Source organism: Maniola hyperantus, chromosome 19 (assembly GCF_902806685.2).
Source record: "Maniola hyperantus chromosome 19, iAphHyp1.2, whole genome shotgun sequence".
Classification (NCBI taxonomy): domain Eukaryota; kingdom Metazoa; phylum Arthropoda; class Insecta; order Lepidoptera; family Nymphalidae; genus Maniola; species Maniola hyperantus.
The window spans coordinates 6145952-6173431 of NC_048554.1; the positions used below are offsets into that span (position 1 = coordinate 6145952).

The window sequence follows — 27480 nt, forward strand, 5'->3', positions numbered from 1 at the left end:
TTAGTTCATGACCACAATTTAATTTTTTTTGTGTGATCTAACCCTAAATTCACGGTTTTCAGATTTTTAAACATATTAATATTGAAATGATGTTCATTCAACATGCATAAAGATTTCTCTTCTAATTATATACAACCGTTGAATGATTCCCATAGCGTGCCCTGTAATTACGATATAAGATTTCTTGAACTTATTGTAGGCCGATTTATGTGAGAAAATGCTCCAAGAATGGTCACATCAGTCTTTACTCTATAGAAATCGTACTTATCGTGTATTGCACTTGTGAGAGTTGAGATATCGTTTGATGCATTTTTTTTACTAGTATCTTACTAGTAGAGTAAAGTAATTAGATAAGGCTAGCTTTAAGTTATATTGTTAAGCCTTTAAGTATGAGCTTATTCTCACGACTTTGTCCGCGTGGACTACACAAATTTCACACCCCTGTTTCACCCCAGGGATTGAATTTTCAAAAATCCTTTATTAGCGGATATTTACGTCATAATAGCTGTCTGCTACCAAATTTCAGCCCGACCCTTCCAGTAGTTGGAGCTGTGCGTTGATAGATCAGTCAGTCAGTCAGCTTTTCTTTATATATACTTTTTTTTTAAATCAGTAGAGGTAGAGGAAAATAATCTGTCAATGAAAGAGCGCTGCTGCCGTAAATATAAGATACCTACTTTCTGAAATAATTCAATTTGAATAAGCGTGCATACTTGCAAATATAAAAATAACAAAACAATAATTACACAGCTGTATTGTTTTTTGACTATAAAGTCGGGAAAAATAACAAAAACAAAAATGCGTGTTAAAGTTTATCAAGAAACGGCAACAAAGACCGATATTTCTTTTTGAATTGAAAAGTGCATTTTTAGAGAAAATAGAATTTCTCTAACTTCGAATTTACTCGTAGTTACGTCTAGACGTTATGTAAACTGCATTTATTTCCTCGATAAGTAGCTGAATGTGCCCAGACTTGTGTGACAGTGTTACTTTACATGTGATTTGGCATAAGCTGCAAGAATTATTCGTCTGAAAAGAATTTCTATTCTATGCCACCGCAAGTTATTCTTAAGCTGATATATATATTTTGAAGTTTTATTATAAAATATATTTTAGATGCACGAGAAAGTGACCTAATAGTAATAAGGAATATTAACTTGAATTGTGTGACTAGTGTGTGTGTAGTATTTGGTCAGTTTTCCATAAAATATTGCCCTAAAAACCAATATAAATTTTGACTTTTTTTTTGTAAAATTAATACCTAAGGCGTTTGTTTATTAATTTTTTTGTAAAATAAGAAGTATAATTTATAACCTTACAATTGAATTTCATCCAGATTGCTTATATTGAACTGCTTATATTTATAAATGTTTGCTTTACAATCATTATTGCCTTGTAATTGTAATAATTAATGTTTTTCGTTGCATGATGTTTTAAAAACATTAATTATATTACAATCGTTGTGAAATGTAGTAGGTATCATCGCCAATTAATAATCGCGTCAAATTCATTCAATGTATGAGATTTTTGATACGATTAATTATCAGTATACTTTATTTTGATATAATATGTACCTATCCTGTTAAAGGTGTGAAAGTAAGATGGAAATCGGGGAATGTAATTATTTTCTTTAGTACCTAGTTGCTAAAATCTCTAATATACTTAGGTACCTATTTTAATAAAAATGAATTTTTCCGATAGTAACTAATAACTTATAACGACTACGTTGTCTAAGCAAGCAGACAAAACGCAATACGCACACGTGACGACACTCTACAGTCAAGTTTCTAAATCATTTAGTTAAATATACATCTCCTGCCTCTTATGTATAATGCTTATAGCTAATGGTTGTTAACATTAATTGGCAGAGATACGAATCGGCAAAAAAATCCTTTGTTAATGGAACACTAGAGTCTAGAACGTTTCAATGTTTCTGCTAAGTTAATTACTATTCATAAATCATTGAGCATTCATTAGATGAATACACATCAAAAAACCGGCCCAGTGCGAGTCAGGCTCGCGCAATGAGGGTTCCGTACTACAGTCGTATTTTTTCGACATTTTGCACGATAATTCAAAAACTATGATGCATAAAAATAAATAAAAATCTGATTTAGAATGTACAGGTGAGGACCTTTCATATGATACCCCACTTGGTATAGTCACTCACTTCGAAAGTTGAAAATACTAATTATTAGTTCATGACCACAATTTCATTTTTTTTGTGTGATCTAACCCTAAATTCGCGGTTTTCAGATTTTTCCCCAAATGTCAGCTATAAGATCTACCTACCTGCCAAATTTCATGATTCTAGGTCAACGGGAAGTACCCTGTAGGTTTCTTGACAGACAGACAGACAGACAACAAAGTGATCCTATAAGGGTTCCGTTTTTCCTTTTGAGGTACGGAACCCTAAAAACTATTCATTATGAGAATCGGACCGTTCATTCAGTCAATGTGCCAATCAGAGCACTTACTAACAAGTCAGTCACTAAAAACGTTTTTACTACTTCCATACGATTTTCTTTTCCATTTGAATGATGGTAGTGAGAGAGTTCTGGAAGGTAAACTTTGTTGTAACAAGTCGTAATTACAAAAATTAAAAAACACTAGGTACCGCCCTACCAAAAAATTTACAAATTTTTTCTCATTTGAAAATGGCGCCATACAGCTGTTATATTGAATTTAAAAAAAAAATTACTCACTACTTTTTACGCATTATTACAGAATTTTTAACAAACATAAATGTTTTGATTCCGGTCACATTTAACAGTAAGTAACACTATGGCTACGAGCTCTTGGACTATATTAGCGAATCGCTCTATTAGTGTCAATGAACTAAACAGAGCTGTAACTCCAAATCAGTGCACTGACGCTAAATGTGCTGTGTTGTTATTACTATTAATGTTCGGAACAGTACTTATTATACTAACTGCCGTACTCACAGTCGCTTAATCGTTACTTTAGTTTAGTTAAAACGAGACAGAGCTATAATTATCTCTCACATAAATCTGTCTCGTTTTAACTAAACTTAAGTAACGATTATGCGACTCTGAGTACGGCGGTAACTAACACAATGTATCTGGTATTTGAAATGAAAATCTATCAGTATTTAGTTTTCTATTAATTATTTTTTTGCAGCAAAGGAAACCTGCATGCCTGAGAGTTTTCCATAGTGTTCTCAAAGGTGTGTGAAGTCTGCCAATCAGCATTTGACCTGAGTGGTAGAATATGGCCAAACTCTTCTCGTTCTGAGAGGAGACCCGTGCTCTGTAGTTAGCCGGCTACGGGTTGATCATGATGATGATGATGAAAATATAAAACACAAAAAATGATTGTACCTATGTCCGTTTTAGACTTTCAAACCATCCAACCGATGTACCTCAAAACGGTTTTATTAGAAAGGCAATAATGCGAACATGGTTTGGAGGCCCGTGCTCAGTCGTGAGCATGGGCCTCCAAACTATATGTCCAAATATGATACCTATATAGGAAATTACAAAATGTAAATTTTAAGGTAAATGTAAACATAATAAATTATGGAATGACTCACCGGTGTCTCCTTTTGTTTGAAGTTGTCTGTCCAGCCCCCCAATTGTGTAAGAATAACCATTTCATGGCTATCGCAATCGTCAAGAATTCGGCCCTTTGATTGGCTGTGAAAAAATGTAAACAGCGAATCAACCAATCAAAAGGCAGAATTTCTTGACGATTGCGATAGCCATGAAATGGTTATTCTTACACAATTGGGGGGCAGTTCTCGACACTATAATTTGCGGTTTAGGATTCCTAAGTCATCATTCATAGCATTTCGAACTCTATTCACTCTCAATAGAGTCTATTTTTAATACGCTCTATCACTAAGTATACCATTATTTATGTGGGATTTTACTAGCTTTATATTAAGCTAAGTGAAATACAATTTTGGATCTCATTTCCTTCCTGACCTTAATGTAGGTACCTACTATGTTCAAATTAAGTTTTTACAAAATAAAATCATATTTTTCACATTACAGCCTTAATATAGCTTTCCTAATCCTAATAATTATGTATAAATGTAAAAGTTTGGATGTATGTACGTTTGTTACTCCTTTACGCCAGAACGACAGAATTGATTCAGGAATAGAGATTATTTATACCCTGAATAAACACAAAAGCCAGAAATCAGAAATCAGAGTTCCCGCGGGATTTTTAAAAACCTATATCCACATGGACCAAGTTACAGGTAAGTGCATTTCCATTCTATATCGTCCCGGTAAAGAGACCTATGTCCAACAGTGGAAGTCCTTCGGTTGAAGAGACGACGAAGACTTTGTCTAGAAAGGTAGGTAAGTACTATTTGTATTCTGTGCCAGTATACGTTCAAAAAGAGAGACAATGAAGGTGGCTTCCAAAAGTTCAAATGAATGAATGAATGAAAGAAAAGGGTTGTTACCTCACATTACATGACGTCAATAAAAAGCTTAAAACAAAACTTTGTCAAGTCAAAGCATCTAAACCTGGGACAGTAATGAATTCGTACAACGGTCTACCTAGCCGCTGACTCACGCATATCTTTTTGCATCAATGCCAAAACAGTTCATAACCGAAATAAGTTTCTTAATACCTTATAATAAAGTTCTAATTTCAGTAACAAAATACAGAAACGTGAATTCATAATCGCGACGACGCGGACGTAATATACTTGCCGTATGAATAAATCAGAAGTGTTGCAAGTAGAGAGAAGTATAAGCAGGGTTGATAACCCTTGCTGTATTGCACCCTAAAATTCATTACTGTTATGATAAAATCGGCCCCATTTACTGTTAATTTTCCGAAAGAAAAACTAAAGTTGATTTGATTTTGTTGTTTAAATTTTCCATATATTTTTTTGTCAAAGTAAAGTTGTTAGTAGGTAAGTATACATATTATATTTCTACTCTTGTGTGGCATAGGTAAGAAATTAATTTTTCGTATTTGCTGAAGAAATTAATCAGTTGCTTCTTCCAGTATTGAAGGTCAGTATTCACTGTAAACCAATGGCATTCATTTAATATTTCCATCAACATGTAAATAACAAATGTTGGTATGTATTTGAATTTTCCCAGGAACAGCGTCAATTCAAACCTTGGTTTTTTAACGTTTGATCTTGAATATTTCCACAGTTCCCTGTAGTGTTGCCGGATTTGTATCAATCTAAATAAAACTACCATTTGCGTTACAATAAATCGGTTTTATTTCAAAAGTTCAGACATCGGGTTTTATCTGAAGTAATAGATTTTATGCCTCGCGTATAAACAAACAGTTGCATTGAAATGTATTACGTGAATCTCGCTCTCCGATTTGTGTTTGAATTTATATTTAGACGCCTGTTGTGGCCATGTTGAGCATAATATCATCGTGATATACTGGAATAGTCGCTCAGCGCGATTGAGCGAGCTATGTTTGGTATCACTCATCATCATCGTGATCAACCCATCGCCAGCTCATTACAGAGGACGGGTCTCCTCACACAGGGTTTTGGCCATAGTCTACCACGCTGGCCATGTGCGGATTGGTAGACTTTACACACCTTTGAGAACATTATGGAGAACTCTCAGGCATGCAGGTTTGCTCACGATGTTTTCCTTCACCGTTAAAGCAAGTGATATTTAATTACTTAAAATCTAATTACTTAAATTTTAAGTTGGTTTCACTCTCAGGGATAATGAAATCCGCAACGAGGATATTCGCTGAAAATAAAAGCGACCAACATAGCTCAAAGGGTTAGCAAGCTGAAGTGGCAATGGACCGACCGACGTGACGGCCGATGTGGCAGACGTGTTCTGGAGTGGAGACCTATAACAGCCCGCTGGACTGATGACCTGAAGAAGGTGGCGAGGAACGGGTGGATGAGGAAGACGGAGTACCGTGTTTGGTGGCGCGCTCTTGAAGAGGCCCTTGTCCAACAGTGGACGCGTACAGGCTGATTGATTGGATTTGATAATGGAATAAGCATTATCCAATCCAATCCAATTAAATGAGAAGGAATTCAATGTTATACGGATATGGAAGTATTTCGGCTCAGTAAAAGTCAGTTGTAATCGTAAAAGAGAATGTTTGCAAGACCCTGTAATCATAACTTGGATTGAATTACGATGGAAACACACAGTTGTTTTAGCTTTGGTGTGGTTTTGGTGCAAATAGGCTCAATGATGATACAGTTTTAGTGATTAACTTCTGTTAAACAGTCGTGTACAGTTCTGTTATTTTTAATTACTTATTGGACATCATATCATTGTGATGAAATCAACACAAAATATAGAGATTTTTTCACCATGATTCTGAAGATGGCTATTCACTCTTGCCATGAAGTTATTACGATGAATAAATACCTTACGAGAATTTAATTTTGGAATAGTACATTACTAATTTTTATTCCATTCATTTATGGGCTATAAATGAATTAGAAATTTATTGCAGGGTTTGAAAACCTTTCGTTACACATAAAAGCTTATTTTAATGCGCTGATTGAACAAACAGTTCCGTCGTAATTTGCTTAGTAAATCTGTGTCCGAATTTATTTCTGTATTTACAGCTTGCGGGGCAGTAGTTAGGCGTATTAGCCTCATGATATATTGGGACAAATGTGGAGCCACGAGTGATTTAGTATTACGCTAATTTGCCAGTGCTTTGAGCAATTGAGCAATTGCCAGTACGCTGACAATCTTTCCGCTGTACCTAATGATAAAGTCAAATATCCTTGGCCGGATTTACATCTGATAACGTAAACGTATAAGTAAACTTAAAGGTTTGGCAGAGTTTTAAATCATGTTTTCCATACAAACGTACTTTGGTTCTCATTTTATGTGAATACTGATGGTGAGTTTCGATTTTTAAAATTCCCGTGGGAATACTTCGATTTTACGGAATAAAAAGGTCCCCCCTTCCCCGAGATGCACCAAATTTCGTCAAAATCGGTTAAAAGGATGGGCCGTGAAAAGCTAGCAGATGGACAGACAGACACACTTTTGCATTTACAATATTAGTATGGATTACTAGTATGGATTATTAGTATGGATACTAAATTCCAATTCGGGGTGGTTCAGCTAGTCCATTATAAGATAGTCTACGAATGAAATAGCAATATCATCGATTACAAAACAATCATGGCAAACGTTCAGAATGTTAGCTCAACTGTAACCGTGTGGTTTAACCTTCACAACTGTATGTACACATTACTCAATTGCTAAAATCCAACGCCTTGGATTTCAACGTCCGATTTGAACCCGTATTTACGATTAACGCCGGCAGTACCTACTAAAACAATAGGTAGATATTATGCTTACCTACAAAGCAAATATCACCGAGTAATGAATTGGTTAATATTTAAATCGCAAGTTTTTTTTATTTTTATAAAGAATTTTAGCCATATTAAATGACTAATAATCCCCTTTCCTCTCCAATTAAGCGTCAGGCTTGTGCTAGGAGTAGGTACGACAATATGAACAGTCGACCTTTTGGTTTTCAGTCCACTCCTATACCGGTTGAGCTATTGAGGCTAAGAAAAACGACCGAGCAATTGAGGGTTAAAAATAAGAACTATATTTTTCTTTTGGTAGTGACAGAAAAATCAGCAATATGTAGTTTTATTTAATAAAGATGAATATTAATGTAAGTTACTTAGTTGTAGACACTACTTAGTTATTGAAAATGAATGTCTATGTGCTAGCAAAGATAGTTTGCTATCTAGTTAAGTTCAGAAATGAAAATATTAAAATTTAAATATAGTTTTTTATTCATCATGATCATCATCTAAAGCCATAGTAAATCCACTACGGAGAACGAGTGTCCTCTCAGAATGAATTAATACCAACCAAGTTAAACACGCTGACCAAGTGCGGTTTGACTTTTTATACTTTAAATCTCTCTTCTCAATCGTTCACTCTTGACAGAGTGGTCGTGGCTATGAATTCTTCACTGCTGCTCGTGCGATCTCCCTCCAGCGACTTCTATTGGTGGCATTATGTGCACACACATAGTGACAGGTGTGCTTGTTGCATACTTTAAATACCTGACTAAATATAATTATTAGCCCTAAAAGCGATCACGCACTCACCCGATCCAAATCCGTGAAAATACGGATACAAAAATTATCTACGTCATATATCATAATCTACCATACAAATAGTTCTATGATAACTTCGGAACGTATTTTCACGGACTCGGTTTGATGAGTGCCTAACCGCCGTAAAAGCGAATTCCTCTGTATATTTTTTATGGTTTAAACTTAATAATGTTAATCCAATAAACTGCCAAAAATATTAGCTGTGATCTAAAATAAGATACGGTCCATTAATAATTTTAATGTTTCCTTATTTTTATTTTATGGTTCATTAGTCCATTAAACTGTGTTACACTATGCGCCATAAATCGATGACATTAATAGATAATCAGGACTTGGTTGTTTTTCGAGCGAGTTTACCATGTTTTCCTGTTGGGCAACGGAGATTAGGCACATATGGTGTTTGTTCATCAGAATTGGGTCAATCAGGGTAACGATAGTTTGAAATAAGTTTTGGGTTTTCTTTGTAAAATATAGTGCCCGATAAAGACAAACTTTCTCTATACGAACTGTATTATACGAATAATTAAACTCTATGAAAAATTTTGTTTTGTGAAGGTTTCATCAAGTAGGTCTACACAAGCTTCCACTTTTTAAACTTGTTCTTTTATAAATTTGTATATGAAATAGTATCGAGATAGCTATAGATATTACAGTAGCAAGAAACATTGTACATCGACCTTTAGAATGAGATTTCGGCTTTATAGAGCGTTGGTCTGTCACTTATAGCAGTCATAGCTATGTGACGTTTTGTCGGTCTCAACAAAGCCTATACGAAACCGCTATCTCTTTCTAAAGGTTGATGTACAATATTTTTTGCCCGGTATTGAAACATATGATGATGATGATTACAAAACAAGCCGAACAGATGCATGACAAATATTTTCTCAACTAGCGGCCGTCCATATTACTTGTCTATATTATAAAGGGAACCTCTGTGCAAAACTTCAGTGATTCAGAACTTTTATTTCATATATCTCGATAAAATATTTAAAATAATGCATTCAGCTCTGAAAAGGTTAGTTAGTTTCGGCACTATTATAACGTGAACTATACTCACATGTGTTTTATTAAATTGCCTTTGCCCGTCGTTGCGTCGGTTAAAACTCTTTCCCAACTTGTACTCGTATAAAAGCAGTTTCGTAGACACTTTTAGCAGTAGTCGAAACTTTCGGGTTTCCTCGATAGAATCCTGGTAGTTTACCAAGTGGGTCACGACTCGAACTACATGGTTTTATTTATAGTTTGGTCGTCGATCGATCCCTTTTGGATGCACTTTCCGAAAATACGACATGCATTCCAGATTTCTTCAGCGCGGAAATCGTTTTGAACAAATAAGTTTGTTCTCTTTTCGATTCCGTTTACGTAAACACAAGAATTTTCTTTCTTTTCGGTTTTTAAAATAAGCAAGATATAAAAAAATTAGTGTTTAATAATTATTAGCTTAAATAATATCCTATTGTTGTACAGTTAGGGATGGCAGAGGTTAGGTAGGTAGACAACTACAAGTCATAGTTAAAAAATTAAAAAACACGAACAACTCTGCCAAAAAATGAACTAAAACCTAAAAAAAACTCCATTTGAAAAAGGTATACAGCCGCCATATTGTATTAGTTAAAAAAATAATAATATGGTGTCTTTAAAGCTTTTTTAAAAAAAATAGCCAGTATCACTCGGGATGATGAATTCTTACAATACGCCAATTACACCCAAATCTTTTCAGGCATTATAATTAGATTATAGTAGGCATTTAGAAGTTATGGTGTGAATAAAGAAACTTACATACATACGTCATGAACCCCGACAACATGCATTGCTTTTTTGGTTATTCGAGTAAAAAATATAAGTAAGTATTGCAGATAATTTTAAATATATTTGGTTTGTAAGTAATAAAAATAAATATATGTATTTGATTTGTGAATGGAAATTTGACAAAGAGTTCTTACTGGTGCTACACTTTTAACTTTAGTGATACATATTTTAATGAGATTAACTTTAAAATACAAAGTGAAAGCTCTACATTAATCATTGGCTAAGATCATGAATCCAGCCTTTGTTGGATCGAGTAAAAGTCGCTTTTTACAGAACGCTACCCGAAGTAACATCATGTAGAGAAATCTACTTTCCTTCCATAAAAAGAAACTTTCGAATGCATCTGTACTGTACTTACCTATTGTTATGCATTATGCAAGAACTGATCTTGATCATCTTAAATGACACGACGTTACTACATCATTTAGAGTTTTAAGAAAGTGTGGATTCATAAATATAATTTAACAATTTCGTTTTCCAAAACATAATTAGGTATCATCATCATGATCAACCCATCACCGGCTCACTACAGAGCACAAGGTCTCCTCTCAGAGTGAGAAGGGTTTTGGCCATAGTCTACCACGCTGGGCAAATGCGGATTGGCAGACTTCACACCTTTGAGAATTATGGAGAACTCTCAGGCATGCAGGTTTCCTCACGATGTTTTCCTTCACCGATAAAGGAAGTGGTATTTTAATTACTTAAAAACTCACATAACTCCGAAAAGTTAGAGGTGCGTGCCCGGGATCGAACCCTCCGACCTCCGATTGGAAGGCGGACGTCCCAACCACTAGGCTACCACAGCTAAGGTATTTTTTAATAATTTATTATTTTTAAGTAATTAGGTATACCGATTGTTAAAGCGTTTCAAATTGATGTTCTTTCAATGCATTTATTAAGAGTAAATGCATGTCGTGTAGTAGTCTTTTTGAGATATTTTGACTCGCCACTTTCTCTTCTCTCATTCGAATAAGGTAGAGTGGTTAGAGTGACCATCTAGTCTGTCTAGAGTGCACATACTTGCTTAAAATTCCTATGCCAAAATTTCTCCCAACATGCCTAGTTATATTTTAGTGTAATGAAATAATTATTAGATGATGCTCGCGACTTCGTCAGCATGTTTTAGTTTTTAAAAATCCCGTGGGAACTCTCTTATTTTCCTAGAGAAGTAGAGACCTTACCTTATCAAAGGATCTACAAAATATTCGAAAAATTGTGTCTATCACTGATATTGACATAAGTACGTTAGAAGAGGTGTGCCATACAAAATAGTTTATTTTTTACCGACTCCAAGCACCGCACCAAGCGTACCGGGAATTAAAATTGACACTTTGTGTCAAATGACCTTCGTGTCCACTATTCCGAGTAAGCATGCCCACATGGCACTTCACTGCTGCTATCAGCGCCAAAGTGACAAAATCAAGTTGCTTTAAAAACAGGTCGGCAAACGCAGTTCCAGCGTTCCTACTTGTATTAGTGGAGGTCAGTGGTGTCTCTCAACATGTCACACGATCTACCATCGATCAAGCGTTTCATGCATATGCAATAACGTTTCGCAATGAGATTGATTCGGATGTATCTGTTACAGATACAGATACTGAATTGGAATGTTCTATTGACATACCAGTGCGTACTGTAATGTGATCATATTTGTATAGTTAGTAGCTTTTTAGGGTTCCGTATCGCCAGAGGAAAAAAGGAACCCTCGTAGGATCGCTTCGTTGTCTGTCTATCTTTGGCATTTATAATATTAGTATGGATTCTAATTACGATCTTATTTATAGAAAATAAGAAAATAATATTTTAAATAATATTTATAATTTTTCTATTTTACTTAAATTATTATTTATTAAAAAAAAACAACTCGAAGAAAAAACCTAAAGCATAAACACTTTTTGATCTATCATAATGTAGATAACTGGTACATATCCCGATTAAATTGATGATCTTAATTTTTCGATATTTCGACTCAGTTGCATGAGTCGTGGTCACGACGGGACGGATACGCGTTATCTAGTATTAGAATGAAAACCACTTTGATATACTTTAGAAGGCTTTTATTCACTGTTCACATAGTAATTCTTAGTTATATCAGCACAAGACCAAACTACTCTTTTTTACGCGCCATTTTAGAGTGACGTTTCCCATATATTTGCTACTCCGCAGAGCACGCCACAGATAATACAATCACCTAGTTTTTATCCGTCTAACACTAGATTAGGTATAATATATGTATCTGTTTTCTAATTCTAACTTAGATACGTATCTATATCTATAGTAGGGATATATAGGTACTAGTCCTTGTCAGGGCGCGTCGAAGGTTCAACCCACGCGTCTCGCACAGAATTTAGATTGTACTCCTGTTACCATCCCAAGTTATATTGGAGTTAAGAAATAGTTAGACATTTTGAAATTCTAACATATTGTGTTAACTCATTTGTTTTGTGTTCAGTGAGCAATTAAACTTAACACTCTACAAGCTAAATTAGAAGGAGTGAGATAAATGGGTAGTTGGGATTGAGCTTAAATGAAATTTCTTTCTCATACCTAAACTAGTTGGGATGCCTCGGTTTTGCACGGGTGGCCTTATGTCATCATCATCTTCATCAAACCCATCGACGGCCCACTACTAAACACGGGTTTCCTCTCAGAATGAGAAAGGTTTAAACATTGTCCACCACGCTAAGTGCGGATTGGCAGACTTCATACACCTTTGAGAACATTACGGAGATTTCAGGCATGTAGGTTTCTTCACGATGTATTCCTTCACCGTTATATTTAATTTAATAAAACGCACATAATTAAGTCCGAAAAGTAAGAGATGCTTAGTCTTATGTATTACTAGCTTATGCTCGCGACTTCTTCCGCGTGGACTACATAAATTTCGAACCCCCATTTCACCCCCTTAGGGGTTGAATTTTCAAAAATCCTTTCTTAGCGGATGCCTACGTCATAATACCTATCTGCATGCCAAATTTCAGCCCGATCCGTCCAGTAGTTTAAGCTATGCGTTGATAGATCAGTCAATCAGTCAGTCAGTCAGTCAGTCAGTCACCTTTTCCTTATATATATTTAGATTCTTTCTGAGACATTCTATCTATTGGGGAAACTTGAATATAATCCGTTCAGTAGTTTCAAGATTAAAGATTCTGTTTCAAAAAGAATAGGTATATACCTACACATTGGGCTGGACTGTATCTTACCTAATCTTTGTTAGTCCGTCCTGTCCCATGACTGGGCAAATACCTCGTTCCGATTTTTCCACAATTTTTTCCGGGACTAACTGAAAACTTATCTAATTCATCGCGTCCATGTCTCTTCGCGCTGCTAATTTTGGGGTTCAGAAGAAGCAGATTTTGATCAATATTTATACTATTATACAGGATGTTATTTTGACAGCAGGCAGTGAGGCGAAAACTTATTAAATGGTTTCACTTAGGTACTGTATGTAAAACACCCGCACTCCGCAGATCGTAGGTCTATAGTCTGTACCTAACAAAATACTAAATTAGAAGTATGCAGCTTTTTGTAGTTATATCATGTAGTTACATGATAAAACTAGATTCTGCATGAAACATTGCTAAAACGCCCACTTTCTTTGTTTCTTGTAATTAAAAGTATAAGTAAACAGTAATTTTATTCAACAGTTCATTGTATAATGGCCTTAAACGAGCGTTATTTCGGGTTGTTGTAATATAATTGTTAATTATAAGTGCATATTTACCGTTAATGATAGTAATCTCTAAGTTATATTACTCGAAAAATTTGTACCAAGAATTGAGAAAAAAACGGGTAGGGTACGTAAATTTTCCCATAGTTAGTATTGTACGTGACTCTATGCTAATTGGTCATGTTCCTTTAAATAAGTTGGTACTTACCAAGATTTAGAAGATAACAAAAATCCAAGAATTATTTCGTTCTAAGCATGTAGAAAATGTCAAATATACCTACCTAATTATGTGGGATAAATCTTGTTCGCCGAAAAATACTTTGCATTGAAAAACATAATTTATGTTTTACATTTCACTCGTGTTTCATTTTGCTTGCTTCATTTGTTTTTGTATTTCACTTATAGACATGTCATTCTCTTCTTTTGTCCTCTAAGTATCTCTCTGTATCTGATGTACTTAAAATTTTATTTCCACGTTAATTTGTGTACTTCCCTTATTACTTCTAAACTTCATATTATTACAATTGATATTAATTCATTTTTCACCATCGATTTAAACATTGCGTTCACACGTATGTAAATCTTTATCTAAAACATTCATATTATTAAATGTACGGAATAGTTAAGCTTATCTGTAGGAAGCCGAGGAGATTCAACTAGTCATCAATGTAATATTATACCTGAAGCACAGAATATATAATAGTACTAACGTACCTGAAGTTAACGACCTCAACAGCAATCATTGCAAATAGGTATTTGTTAAAAGGGTACAATAACCGTTTAATGGAACTTTACAATGAAGCTCTAATGTACGTTCAGTACTCCGTAATAGAGGCGTAAAACAATATTGTTGTGTGTAGCTATTAAACGGCTGAGTACTCTGAAAATACCGTCTTGCTGCTAAACTTCAACGATTAAATAATGATTTGGCATAACGTATGGTTATGTGTGCCTGTGTAATAGTGAAAATGTTTGTTTTATCACTTTAAAGTTCTGGTCAAACAAAACACGTATCGGTAGCGGTGCTTGACAACAACAACATAGCAGGACGTCCGCGTCAAAGTGAACAGTGCCAGCAGTAAATCACAAGAGCAGAGTCTCCTAGGCTGGCGTCCACTAGTCTCGCCGAGCGAGAGCGAATCGAATTACAATAATTCGCCACCTATAATGTTTACTGTCGTCGATCATTGACGCACCGCAGTGCACTGAATCTATAGATATGTATGAATCGAATTGTTTGTCATACCAATCAACACGTTTCCACACGCCTCAGGTGGACGTTTAGCCTTTAAAGGGGAGCACATGACACTGCGGATCGCTACGACATCGACAGGCAGGATGTCTTCGCTTGCATTCAATTCTTTGTATCTTGTATTATTCTTCTAGCCGCGTTAGGCAAAAGGGCGGCGGCGTTTAAACTAAGAAACTCGTGATTGAGCCGAAAGCATCAGGCGTTACGGTTTGTCGGGCTTCGTGTATGTGGCATGCAGTTGTTGTCGCGCTTTGAGTGTTTCAGACTTAATACTGAAAATGTTTGTTTCGCCAGCATTACGATCAAAACTACGAGTACATACATGCGGGCGCTCAAACGTTCGTATCCACTTTTGCAGATTGTTAGCGTTTGTGAACAAACTCGGCTAACGAGAACTTGAAAAAAATGTAAGAGTCCTGCCCTATATTAAACATTAAAAATATTTCACTCTACTGAACACGCTATTACATTTTGATTACATTGCAGTTGTCGCTATGAAGGTAGAGGCATGTCCTTATTCATTCATCAACCTCTAGCCCAAAACTACATCGAGATTGCAGTTTCGTCTATGTGATGTCCCCAGTCCCACTAGGGAAGAATTTAGAGAAAGATCTTGTGAATTGTAAAGTTTACAGCATCTTAAACCCTAAATCTTTTATAAACCTCATTAAGCAAGGCCTAGTAATATTATTTCATCATCATCATCATCATCAACCGTCGTCCACTGCTGGACATAGAACTCTTGTAGGGACTTCCACACACGGTCTTGCGCCGCCTGCATCTAGCGGCTCCCTGTGACCCGTCTGATGTCGTCCGTCCACCTAGTGCGGAGACTTCCAACGCTGCGCCGTCCGGTGCGAGGTCGCCATTCCAGCACTTAGAGACCCCAACGTCTATCGGCTTTCCGAACTATGTGCCCTGCCCATTGCCACTTCAGCTACGCAACCCGTTGAGCTATGTCGGCTACTACAGTTCTCGTACACTAGTACATAGTATCATTTAAAGTTAATTAAATAGTCAGTATATTACAGTGAAAATATTTGTCACAGGTGTACAATAAAGTATATCTATTCATTAATTTAATTTTTTTTTTGAGATGAGTATTTACGCGACAGGTCGAGATGGCAATCAGGGTATGAGGCAGGGGGACACCCCGCACACCCGCACCCGCGCTATCCCCATCCCGATTTTCATCTCGACCGGTCACGTACTACAGGTAGTAGGTAGGTACGCCAAAAACAAGCAATCTCGGAACACATTTGCTTTTTCAGTGAACCACAAATATTTTCATTACAGAAACACGCGTGGAATTCTTTTAATCCGCAGGTTGCATTTCATTTTCAGCGAAAGGCTCGAGCGCGCATCAAGCGAGCGGAAACGTTAGGTCACATGTAAAAAATTACATTTACTTATACGGTATACCTACGTTCTGTTATATAGAGGCACAGACGTAGTTCAAACTAAATAGTTTAAACTAAGGTTCAGTTACATGACAGGCTATATTTACGTCACGATTATGGTAACACAGGTGGCTGACTGATTTATCAACGCACAGATCAAACTACTGGATGGATTGGGCTGAAATTTGGCCTGCAGATAGCTATTATGACGTAGACATCCGCTAAAAAAGGATTTTTAAAAATTCAATCCCTAAGGGTTCGAAATTTGTGTAGTCCACGAAGACGAAGTCGAGGGAATAAACTAGTAATAAATAATAATATTCATCTAGAGGCACAGACGTAGTTCTTCTAGACGTAGTTAAACTAAATAGTTAAAACTAAGGTTCAATTGCATGACAGGCGATTTTTACGTTACGATTATGATTAAACTGTCATCGTCAACAAAAACAAAATGGGCTATTGCACAGTTTTCGTTCCTAAATAAGTAGTTTAACTCAGTAACGTAGATAGGTTATAGAAGACCAACATTAAATTAGTAATTACGCTATAACTTAAAAGGAACGAGCAATAAAACGTAGCTACGAAAGGGAACGTGAAGTATTATTAGGCAGGATTGCGTTCGTGATTGCACTTAGAGTATTTGGAGTAGGTAGTTTTTTTTGCTTGAAAGAGTGTAAGTATTATATGTTTTTAAAAGAGGTGAATAGTGTGTTGACGGATGACAGAAGTAAGTGGAAGAAGACATGTTTTGCCGACCCCATGTAGCGTGGGAAAAGATCAGGAAGAAGAAGACGAGATAGTGACCGGGGTCTGATGATGGAGCGAGAAGGCAGTGACGGGAAACAGGAATTCAGCCAAAAGAAACCTAGACTCACCAAATTTGGACTCGTTGGAAATTGACAGGTCTAAAAGTTTCGGTGTCTTTTTCCGTCTTGACATTGTGAAAGGAATATAACTAGATTTAGGCGTGTTAGTTTAAATATTAGTTTAGATAATCTATATCTGAAATCCGGATTAGTATCATTGGTTATTGACCGTCTGGGGCTTGCACGTGGTGATAGCTCAGACGGTTTGTACCTAAATCTTATTCAAATCAAATTCAGTAACCCAAAACTTAGAAAAAGTATTTGGTAGGTTCGCAGATTTAAATTTGAATATCTTTCTATTTTCGCCTGTAAAATTCAACCGGTTTCATAATATTTCACGGAAGGTAAATTTTAGCATTTGGAAAACCACTCGTACCCGTTTTCGAGTGACCTAAAGAAATATTATGTACATTGCATGAAATATACGAGTGCATTCATTACCACTGCGGCGCGGCGCCAGAGAGGGAATTCTAGATTCTAGAGTGGCTATATATAATAACTTTAACTAGCGACCCGCCCCGGCTTCGCACGCGTAGCTTATTACAATTTTCTTTCTCTATTTTTTTTTGAAAATAAAATATAGCCTATGACACTCAGAGTTTCACAGACAGACAGACAGACAACAAAGTGATATACCTATAAGGGTTCCGTTTTTCCTTTTGAGGTACGGAACCCTAAAAATCAAACGCCTTGCGATTTTCTGGTATGCCTTGTAATGGCACGTGAGCTACTGGCAGAATCTCGATACACATGCGAGTAGCTCGTTTTTGCTTGAAACTGGCATGCTTTTGTGCGAGTAACAAGCATGTGTATCACCGGCTTAGTAAGTATTCCTGATCCGTTTCCAGGATGCAAGCAATCTAAATTTGTTGCCGCTGATGCTGTGCTAAATTTTAATACCAGTTCTGTCAGTAGTTGAGTCGCGAAAAGGTTAGGCAGGCACACACAGAAAAACTCCCTTATAATAAGTATTTATTATTGCATTTATAATAAGTATGTATGTGTGTACTCATGTATAAATCAATACAATAATTTCTAAATCACGAGAAAACACTTTAATTTAGTATTAGTACTTCACGTAAATGAAGATGTATACCTACCAACATTTTGTACGTGGTGGACTTTTAGCACTGTATCATATTTCTTCGCTGTTTAAAATGTGGAGAAAGCTTTTTCATTTAAAAGAAGAGCTTGTTTTTAAGTTTTAAGCATGATTAATATTTTTCTTCCCCACCAACTAAAGCGCGAAACTTTGTTATCTAGGATTAGGTATGTAGACTAAAGACCTACTGTTAGATTACCGAGTAAGTCCTATGCTACAATTAAGAGTTTAGATTTTAAGAAGGTAAAGCAAAAAGTGACTATTAGTTCGGTTTTTGACAGAGCAGTAGTGTTTTTTAATTGTTAGGGTTCCGTATGTGTCTGACTGTCGTGTCTGTCAAGACCCATCAAGGGAATCAAAACCTATAGAGTTCTTCCCGTTGACCGACAGTCATGAAACGCAGGATGCACAAGTGAAAGGAAAATTCGAAAACTTATTATAAGAAACTTATTCGTATAATTTGTTGTACGATGGTACGGAACCATTCGTGCCTGAATCCAAATCGCGCTTGACCGTTTTTTTTAAATTGCGACTTGTTTATAACATCTAATGATAGGCACCTTTGTTTGCTTACTCAGTCGAACGGGAAATGCGAATCATACATATTATATTATTATTAAAAACGATCTGTCGAATCTGAATCGGCTTATTATAAATTTAACACCTACAACCAGTCCCGTGTTTCGCTCGCCAGGTGCACTATTTTGCGAAAATGGGAAAAATTCCATTTCATTTCTCGCCAGGCCGACGCGCGCCATGTCGTCATTTCGAAATACAACCACTGTAAAGAAACGTCCGGACAAAAATTACTAGGAAATAAGAAAAAGGGTTGAGATTTTTGTTTTTCCGTTTCACAGCTGAGTAGAGTTGGGTATAATCTCAGATTGACCCAACGTTTTCTTCGATTCGTCATGTTCGTTCCTACTTCACCTACAATGTAGGTATGGATTTAGTAAGAGATCTATAGAGCGCATTTTGACTTTGCCCAGACTAAAATGACACAGTGTTATATTGCTGGCATACATCTGTTTCGCTTGAACTGAAACTTAAGTCTGAGCAACTTAAGTCTTTTTACCCCGGAAAATCAAACAGTTCCCACAGGATTTCAAAAAAACCTAAATCCAGGCGGACGAAGTCGCGGGCATCATCTAGTCTAGTGTGAAAAAAGCTCTTATTTATAGTAGGTATTTACTGAAAAAATTGTAAAGTAAAACTGCATGACTATGTACATTGTACATGAATTAAGAAATAAACTATTACATATTTTCTTTTGAATAAAAGTTTTAGAAAATTGTTTATCAATCAGTTTTTCAAGGTCAAACAATGATTCAAACACATGGTCCTCGATATCACTACATCTTTCAACGTAAGTTCGTTGTGTGTTCAAAGCTGCTGTGGCCTGCTTATTCGATATTGATGGTCCACAATCTGCTGGATCTTCATCTTCAGCATCACTCTCTATAGTTTCATCAACTATATCATTATCTGTCAATGTTTCAGTAGTAGCTAATCCATCATCACATGTCACATAATCTTCAAATTGGACATCCATATTCTGAAATTCATTCACACCGTCTACGAAGATAATGTCTAGGTCAAATTCTTCTTTCATGGCTTCTTCTTGTGGCATCAAGAATCCACAACTTTTAAAACTGTTTGATATTATAGTTTCCGATACATTTCTCCAAGCCTTATCTATCATTCTAATTGCATGCAATACGTTTATAGGTGAAGTAGTCTGTTGTTCCATGTCAGTTACAACTTTTCTAATAACTTTCTTTCTGTACAACGTTTTAAAATTCTTTATTATTCCTTGGTCTAAAGGCTGTAGTTTAAATGTTGTGATGAGTGGCAAAAATTTAACTGTCACTGCTCTTAATGGCGGAATCACATTGTGTACTGTGCAGTTGTCAATGTAGAGTAGAATTTTCCGCTCGTCTTTAATAAAATTATTATCAATTTTAATGAGCCACTTTTCAAATATCTCGGCCGTCATCCACGCTTTCTCATTAGTTTGGTAGTCGAGCGGAAGAGATTTACAAGCAGGTTTTTTAGCCTTGCCAATAACCAATGGCTTAAGTTTTTCGGTGCCTTCCATATTCGTTGCTAACATTATAGTTAATCGCTCTCCACTGCGGTTTCGTCCTTGACATTTTTCGTGTTTTAGGTTAAGCGTTTGGTCAGGTAGACACTTGAAAAAAAGGCCAGTCTCGTCAGCACTAAATACGTCTTTCGGTTGATAATCCTCTAATAAACCCTGCAATTCAATCTTCCATTCCTGATATAAGTCGTCATCAGTCTTAACGGTTGCACTTTCGCCGCAAACATTTTTAAACATCAATTCGTGACGCTTCTTAAATTTTGCCAACCAACTGGCTGGCTCGAAAGGAACTATGTCCCAGTGATTTTGAGATCTCTTCGGCCTTTTCGCGTATTATAGATCCACTTACTCTTCTTATGTTTTCGTCATGACACTGCTTAAACCATTCTACCAACTCTTTTTCTATATCAGGAAACTCGGCCTGTCGTTGTCTTTTGCTAGATAAATTGCTACTTGATGAACATCTTAACAATATTTCGGCTTCATTCTTCTATTTATTGTTGATATTTATTGTTGATAGAGTGCTTTGTGGTATTCCAAATTGGGCTGCCACGTCTGTTCTCTTCATGTCACCACTTTTCACTGCGTTGATAACTTCCACTTTTTCTCGCAGAGTTAAAGATGTCAACTTTCGTTTGGTAGGCATGATGTTGCCTGCTCGCCGATCAATTAAGTAGGTAATAACTGGCAATGTGTATAAACATAAACAAGCAAAATATAACAGTAATCGACAATCTTTAAAACCGCGCTGAATTACACGACGAGTTCAACCGGCTGGCCGACCGAGAATAAGCGAGTTTGAAGTTTGAACGTGCGCATTGTAAGCGCTCGTGCGGGAGTTACCCCCTGCCCCTCCCCTCTGATACCTGAAATTTGGGTTCTGCCACAGCCTCCTATAAGCAATAGAAGGCTATGGTTCTGCGCATCGTTTAGCCGGAATTATACAATGGAACCTCTTTAACTTGAACCCTGTTAACTTGAAATCCTCGCTTAGTTAGTTTTTCCCTTCCGTTGAAGTACAAGTAACTCTATAACTCGAATTGGGTACGAACTAAATACAAATCTAGCGGACTCTATATCTCGAAAAAGCAATATGTAAACTTCGCTATAAATATTGAAAATTAATGAAATTGTTACTAGTAGGTAGGATGTATAAATTTGTTTATGCTCTTCGAATAGCGTGACCGATTTGGCGCTGCGCTAGCGTCACTTCATATCGCAGCGTGACAAGAATTGTTTACAAGCGACACTACATAGTGATGCATACTTCCTGGTAGACCGATCAACATGGTCTGTTAATCGCTCTTAATGTTTAAGACATAAGCGCTAGTTTTGCGTGGACTGTATTCCGTACTAAGAAGGTGTTGATGCCATTCTGTCTGCAAATAAAGTCACTATATGACACTCGTCTGTCGTCATAATCTGAGGTGGGTACCTATTGTTGCCACTTTCGTTACCTAGTGACTAAGTACCTACCTACTACGCAACTTTACTTTCTTTTAATTTATCATTTATTGGTAGTGCGTGTCTGCTTCATTTAAGCACCTCATTAAATTGAGTAAAAAATGAAAAAACCGGTCAAGTGCGAATCGGACTCGCACTAGGGTTTGAAAATCAGACTATTTTCAACTCCGGAGTTGGGTTTTGATGCATTTCAAATCCGGAGTTTCTAAACTTCATCAGAAAAATTGAATGTGAGTTTGATTTGAATATGTCCTACGCTTAAATGAATGTTCAAGCATGAAGTAAAACGAATCATTTAGAAAAATGAAACGAAAACCTTTTTACGACCTTGACGAACCTATTTTAAGACCTTGTAAAATTATTTATAACAGATTTTTTAAATTGTTTTCCATCAAAATTATTAGATAACTTTTACCCTATTTGACATGTACAATTTATGAAGACTCTGTAATGTATAATGTATAATATGTATTATGCGGGAGTTGATAACTGCTAATAAGGAGTAAATAAAAGTACAAAGTATTGCTAAAAATTTAATATAGTGATACAAAATGTGTTTCTGATACAAAATTAGGCATAGATACCTACAAAGCTCGGAGCTCCTTACAGATTTTTCCTGAATAATTGTAATCTAATATACGACAGGAAGCGATTCGTATCCCCCGTCTTACTTTTACATCGTACAATCTGCATTAGTGTAATAATGCTGTTACGACATAATATGCGCATAAATTATTTGGTGTGTTAGTAAGCTAATTAGAAAAACATACCCCAAATTAAGGCAGCCGGAAAATCGGAAATCAAGATTAGAACGTTTGGGGAAGTCTACTTTTCTTACATTCGTTCAACCCGTAGGGACCTCGCGCACTACACGGCCACGACCATGGCCGCTGCGGTACGCATGGATCTGAGACATGGTCGCTAACTATGGGCTTCTTAAGAAAGCTCAGTCATTCAGAGAGTGATGGAGAGAGTTTATGCTTGTGTTACTCTACGTGATCAAATCAGAAATGAGGAGATCTGTAAGAGAACCAGAGTACCTGACTAGCTCAGCGGCTGGCTGAAGTGACAGCAGGCAGGGCACATAGTTCGAAAAACCGATAGACGTTGGGGTCCCAAGGTGCTGGAATGTCGACTCGAAAGCGCTCACTAAGTGGACGGACAACATCAGGCGAGTCGCAGGGAGCCGCTAGATTCAGGCGGCGGCGCAAGACTGTAGCGTGTGGAAGTCCCTACAAGAGACATACGCCCAGAAGTGGACGTCTATAGGTTGTTGATGATGATGAGGTACGCATCGCGCACTTGGCTGCAATGACCAGCCAGTTTCACCGGGATGCTGCGGCCATGTCTAAGATCCATGCGTATCTAATGCGTTACAAGACTTGAAGTGCGCGAGGTCCCGTAGATGCTATTTCTACAATTTGTGAACCTATTCTTATCCCACCGATTACCCTCTGATTGCTTGGGTTCACCCCAAGGTAATTATCGATTTTATCGCATTGCCATTTTATCTTCAAGACTGACTAAATAAACTTGGGAAGCTTCGAAAATCGATGTTTCTTAAAATAATAGCCTGGCTGTCCAGCGCGGAAATGCAGCCAGTATTCTTGGCACCATTCCACGCGGGCATGATTTGTATAGTAATAAGATAGCCTGCTTTATGTTTTAGTGTAATATTTTCAATAATAATAAAAAACGAATACCCATATTAATATCTAATCCATATCCATACTTTCATAGGTACATAGTACCTTATAGTATTACAAATGCGAAAGTGTGTCTGTCTGTCTGCTAGCTTTTCACGGCCCATCTGTTTGCCTGCCTGTTTTGCCATTTGTTTGCCTGTTCTGTAACGCTGTGGACTATTTATGTAAGAATATTATTTAAAAAAAATTACAACATCATAGAACTTAGTATAGTACCTATAGTACGCGACAGGTCAAGATGGCAATCGGGGAAGGAACGCCCCGCACAGCCCCCGCGCTAACCCGGTGCGGGCGAGCGCGAGTGTCGTGCGGTTGTGCTGGGCGTCTCCCTGCCTCATACCCCGATTGCCACCTCGACCTGTCGCGGACTATAACTAGAATTGTGTCCTATATCACACTTCAAATAGTGACGGTGTGATAGCCGATAGTAAAATATTGATTTGCTGTATCTCATTACTTAGAACTGTCTGCAATCAATGTAATGTGTAAAAAAACGTAATTAGAACTAAATGATATTTATCAAGCTTATCAAATCGCATAATATTAGCTTGGTTGAAATCGTGAGAAAAAGTTAACAATAAAATGGCCCATTATTAAAAATACAGATAAAATGCGCTTAATTTCCGAAAGATTTACGAGTAGGTACCTATTTAGTTATTTGAGTTCCAAACATATCAAATAACCCAATATATATATATTGTCATTTGAATATCATAGTTTATAGCTTATAGGGTATATCGCTGATTTGGTCCTAAAATTATCATACATATAGCGCTCTATATTTTTTCTTCGTGAGCTACTATACATTTCTCTTTTGCGATATTTTATGTTACCGATATATCTCAAGAAAAAGCTCCCTTGCACCTTCTATATCTTCGATTTATTCATGTCTGCGCATAAATTTTGCTTTCATAAAGAACTGAAATAAAAATATCTATTTCCGTGATAAGACTATCGTCTTTGCTTTTTGGTTCGTCTACCAAATGTTTGCTTTGAAGACTGCCAATTATTGCAAACTACAAAGTATCTGTAAAAAAAAAAAAAAGATTCCGACGAATTGAGAACCTCCTCCTTTTTTTGAAGTCGGTTAAAATATCTAGTAGGTCTAGTACGTACTAGATATTTTTTATAAAATACTTTGTAGTTACTGGCCCCGGCTCAACGCGAGTGAGCTTACCAATTCTGTGCCTAGACTAAAATGTGAATTTCAGTGTAATTATTAATGGAAAGGGTTAACTACTTAATTGATAGGAATCACTACTTTCAGCAATGAGAAATAATATGATGCAAAGAGAGAAAATACGTGAATATGTATTACCTATATACATGGTATATTTGTATTTTTAAACCTCCCTCGTGAAAATGAAAATGTAACCCAGTATTGAAGAAATCTAGTATAGCTAAGAAGTCAGAAGTGAATATATAAATAAACATTGGGGCCGATTCTCTTTTACACAATCTCTGAACTATATTAAATTAACAGGTCTAAATCTAGTGCTATCCTTTTCCGCAAGCAACATTATGAAAAGGATAACAATAGATTTAGACGTATCATTTTAGTTTAGAGAATGTAATGTTGTTCAATATATAATATAATATAAATGTTTAATATATAATATAAAAATGAATCGCTGAATGTGTTGCTGATCGCAAATCTCAAGAACAGCTGAACCGATTTCGCTAATTTTCATAATATTCCTTGAAGTACGACGATGGTTCTTACGGAGAAAAAAATTAAAAAAAAAAATCCTGAAAAAAAAATCGACAGTACGAAGTTCGCCGGGGCAGCTAGTGTTTAATATACTTTTTAAATCTACCTACTCATAGACTTTAGTATATTTTAGTTTTATTTATGAGAACATAATGTTCAACGTAATAAGATGATTTATAGACATAGGTATATTATATAGGTAGTCTTTGTCAGGGCTTAATGCTAATTCCTGCATTTCAGCAGGCTTAGTTGACTTAACGGCAGCCACGTCGTAAAGACAACGCTGTTTAAAGCTATCCTTTGTATAATGCTTTTGTCGTCTCATAATGTAGGTATTCTGAGAATAATCCGGATAGACAGCGCTCAGACCGTCAAGGAAATAAGCAATAAAAATATACGGTACATCGAGATTATATTGTAACCTTTTATAAAAACTTTTGTTGCATACCACGTCCACATTGCATCACATTGTGGTTAATTCTGTAGTACCCAATCTCTGAACTAAACTAAATGTATATCTTAAATATATGTATATCTATAATCTAAAACTATGAGTAATATCTTTCATAATGCTCCCTCCGATAGCACTAGATCTAGACCTTTCAATTTGGTTTAGTTAAGAGATTGTGTACAACAGAGTTAACCATACTGTTATGTTAAACATGTGCCCACACAACTAAAATATGTTTTCAACTATAAAGCATTGTATAAAACTGTGTTATATAACATAACATGTTAGATTTTTTGAACGCACTGTTTAAACTCAATGTTTTACGGATATGATATGCGTAATTGTTTCTTAGTGGTTGATGGTTTCATTTTTTTAATGTTTAATATTGTTTGTTACAGGTATTTTTGGAGAATAATAATATATCGGTAAGACAGAATTCGGACTCCTCCCTTCTACACCCGTACCTATGTAGTCAAAATTCCACGGATACGTACGAAGCGATTTGCCTTCTCATTTCTTATCCGATCCACTTAAAACTACATACCTACTTCCGAATGCTAGGTAGGTACTATCACCAGGTGTTGAAGTTACGCTACGATGCTTCCTAAAGCCGTTTTATATAACCTCTTCCAAGTAAGCATGTTACAACTTACATCTTTGTTACGCGAATCGTAGGTATTCGAACCACCAAAGTAGTCTTAGTAGTCTTAAATTTTTTTTCTGTCTGCAGATGTAGTACGATATCTCTGTGACAGAAGTGAGAACTTAAAACTATGAAATAACAGTGTGTTTTTATGGATTTTAAAATAATTTTAGTATCTAAAATAAAAATTTCATAATATTAGTTCAGTTTTTACCTACATCTATCGGGACTTTGAGTACTATTACGTAACATTAACATGTCGCTGACGCGATTTTGAAAATTTTTACTCCTGGACAACACGCCTTAAGAAGTTATCACTTCAAAAAAATAGTCTAAATATTCTCATACAAAAATTGGCAAATGAAGTTTTTCATTTACAGTACAAACAAAACTAGACACATACGCCGCTTACGTCCGCGTCGTTGAAAATATAAACCGAATAAGTAATAAACTTTAGGAAAATGCAGCCGCTTTATGAAAAGGCGTTTCTTGTTTGGCAACGTAACCGCCGCTGTTTTGTCGGCGTGGCGAACAATTTTTTTCCTCCCTTTCTCCGTAACCGCTCATTCAAAACCAGCTCTGAATTTTTCATTTGAAAGCCACAAACTTGGGTGCATTCATGCCAGAATATTATCTTGGCTCTCAATACTTTAAAGTATTCATTGCACAATGCAGTTATTTACGCGGGATATAATCTGGGATCTCATAACAAATCTAACAGGGTTTTCTATTAAACGAATGCTGTAGGGACGTTTTGAAAAGAAATTGTGTTTTCAAGTACAAATGTGTACAAAAGTTTCAACTTTTCTTATTATTACTCTACAGATTCCAACAATACCTCATTATTTTCTGTTCCGTAATTCAAGACAGAAGAAGCTCCTTATTTCCGCCTAGCTATTTTATTACACGTTAACGTACTATGTATAGTTTTAAGAAAGAAAAAAACACCATGTCACCACAAATAGTTTCAATAGTTTGGTGTGTCCTATTCATAATTAATCATCAATTGAATTCAAAATTAAAGTCAAAATGAATTTATTTCATGTAGTACGCCTAGACTAGACGACTGAAGTCTCTTATGCTATGTCTGTGACTCTATCACCGCTTCGGAAAGCAGATTCTACTGAGAAGAGCCAGCAATAACTCAACAGTTGCTCTTTTCAAATCATAAAAAGTTACAATATTATTAATGTACTTCCCTTATCTGTAAATGTAACCA

At 36.2% G+C, this 27480-nt stretch overlaps 1 protein-coding gene across 5 annotated transcripts in view; it reads left to right on the forward strand.

Moving 5' to 3' along the window:
- Positions 1 to 27480, forward strand: part of RapGAP1 (Rap GTPase activating protein 1) — a 303995-nt gene that overhangs the window by 227423 nt on the left and 49092 nt on the right. The window contains exon 2 of one of the 5 annotated variants that reach the window (XM_069504891.1): positions 26017 to 26043. The exons of the other annotated variants lie outside the window; for them this stretch is intronic. Within the exon in view, the coding sequence (XP_069360992.1) occupies positions 26017 to 26043 (27 nt within the window). The remainder of the gene's footprint in view (positions 1 to 26016; positions 26044 to 27480) is intronic. 5 annotated transcript variants of the gene reach the window in all.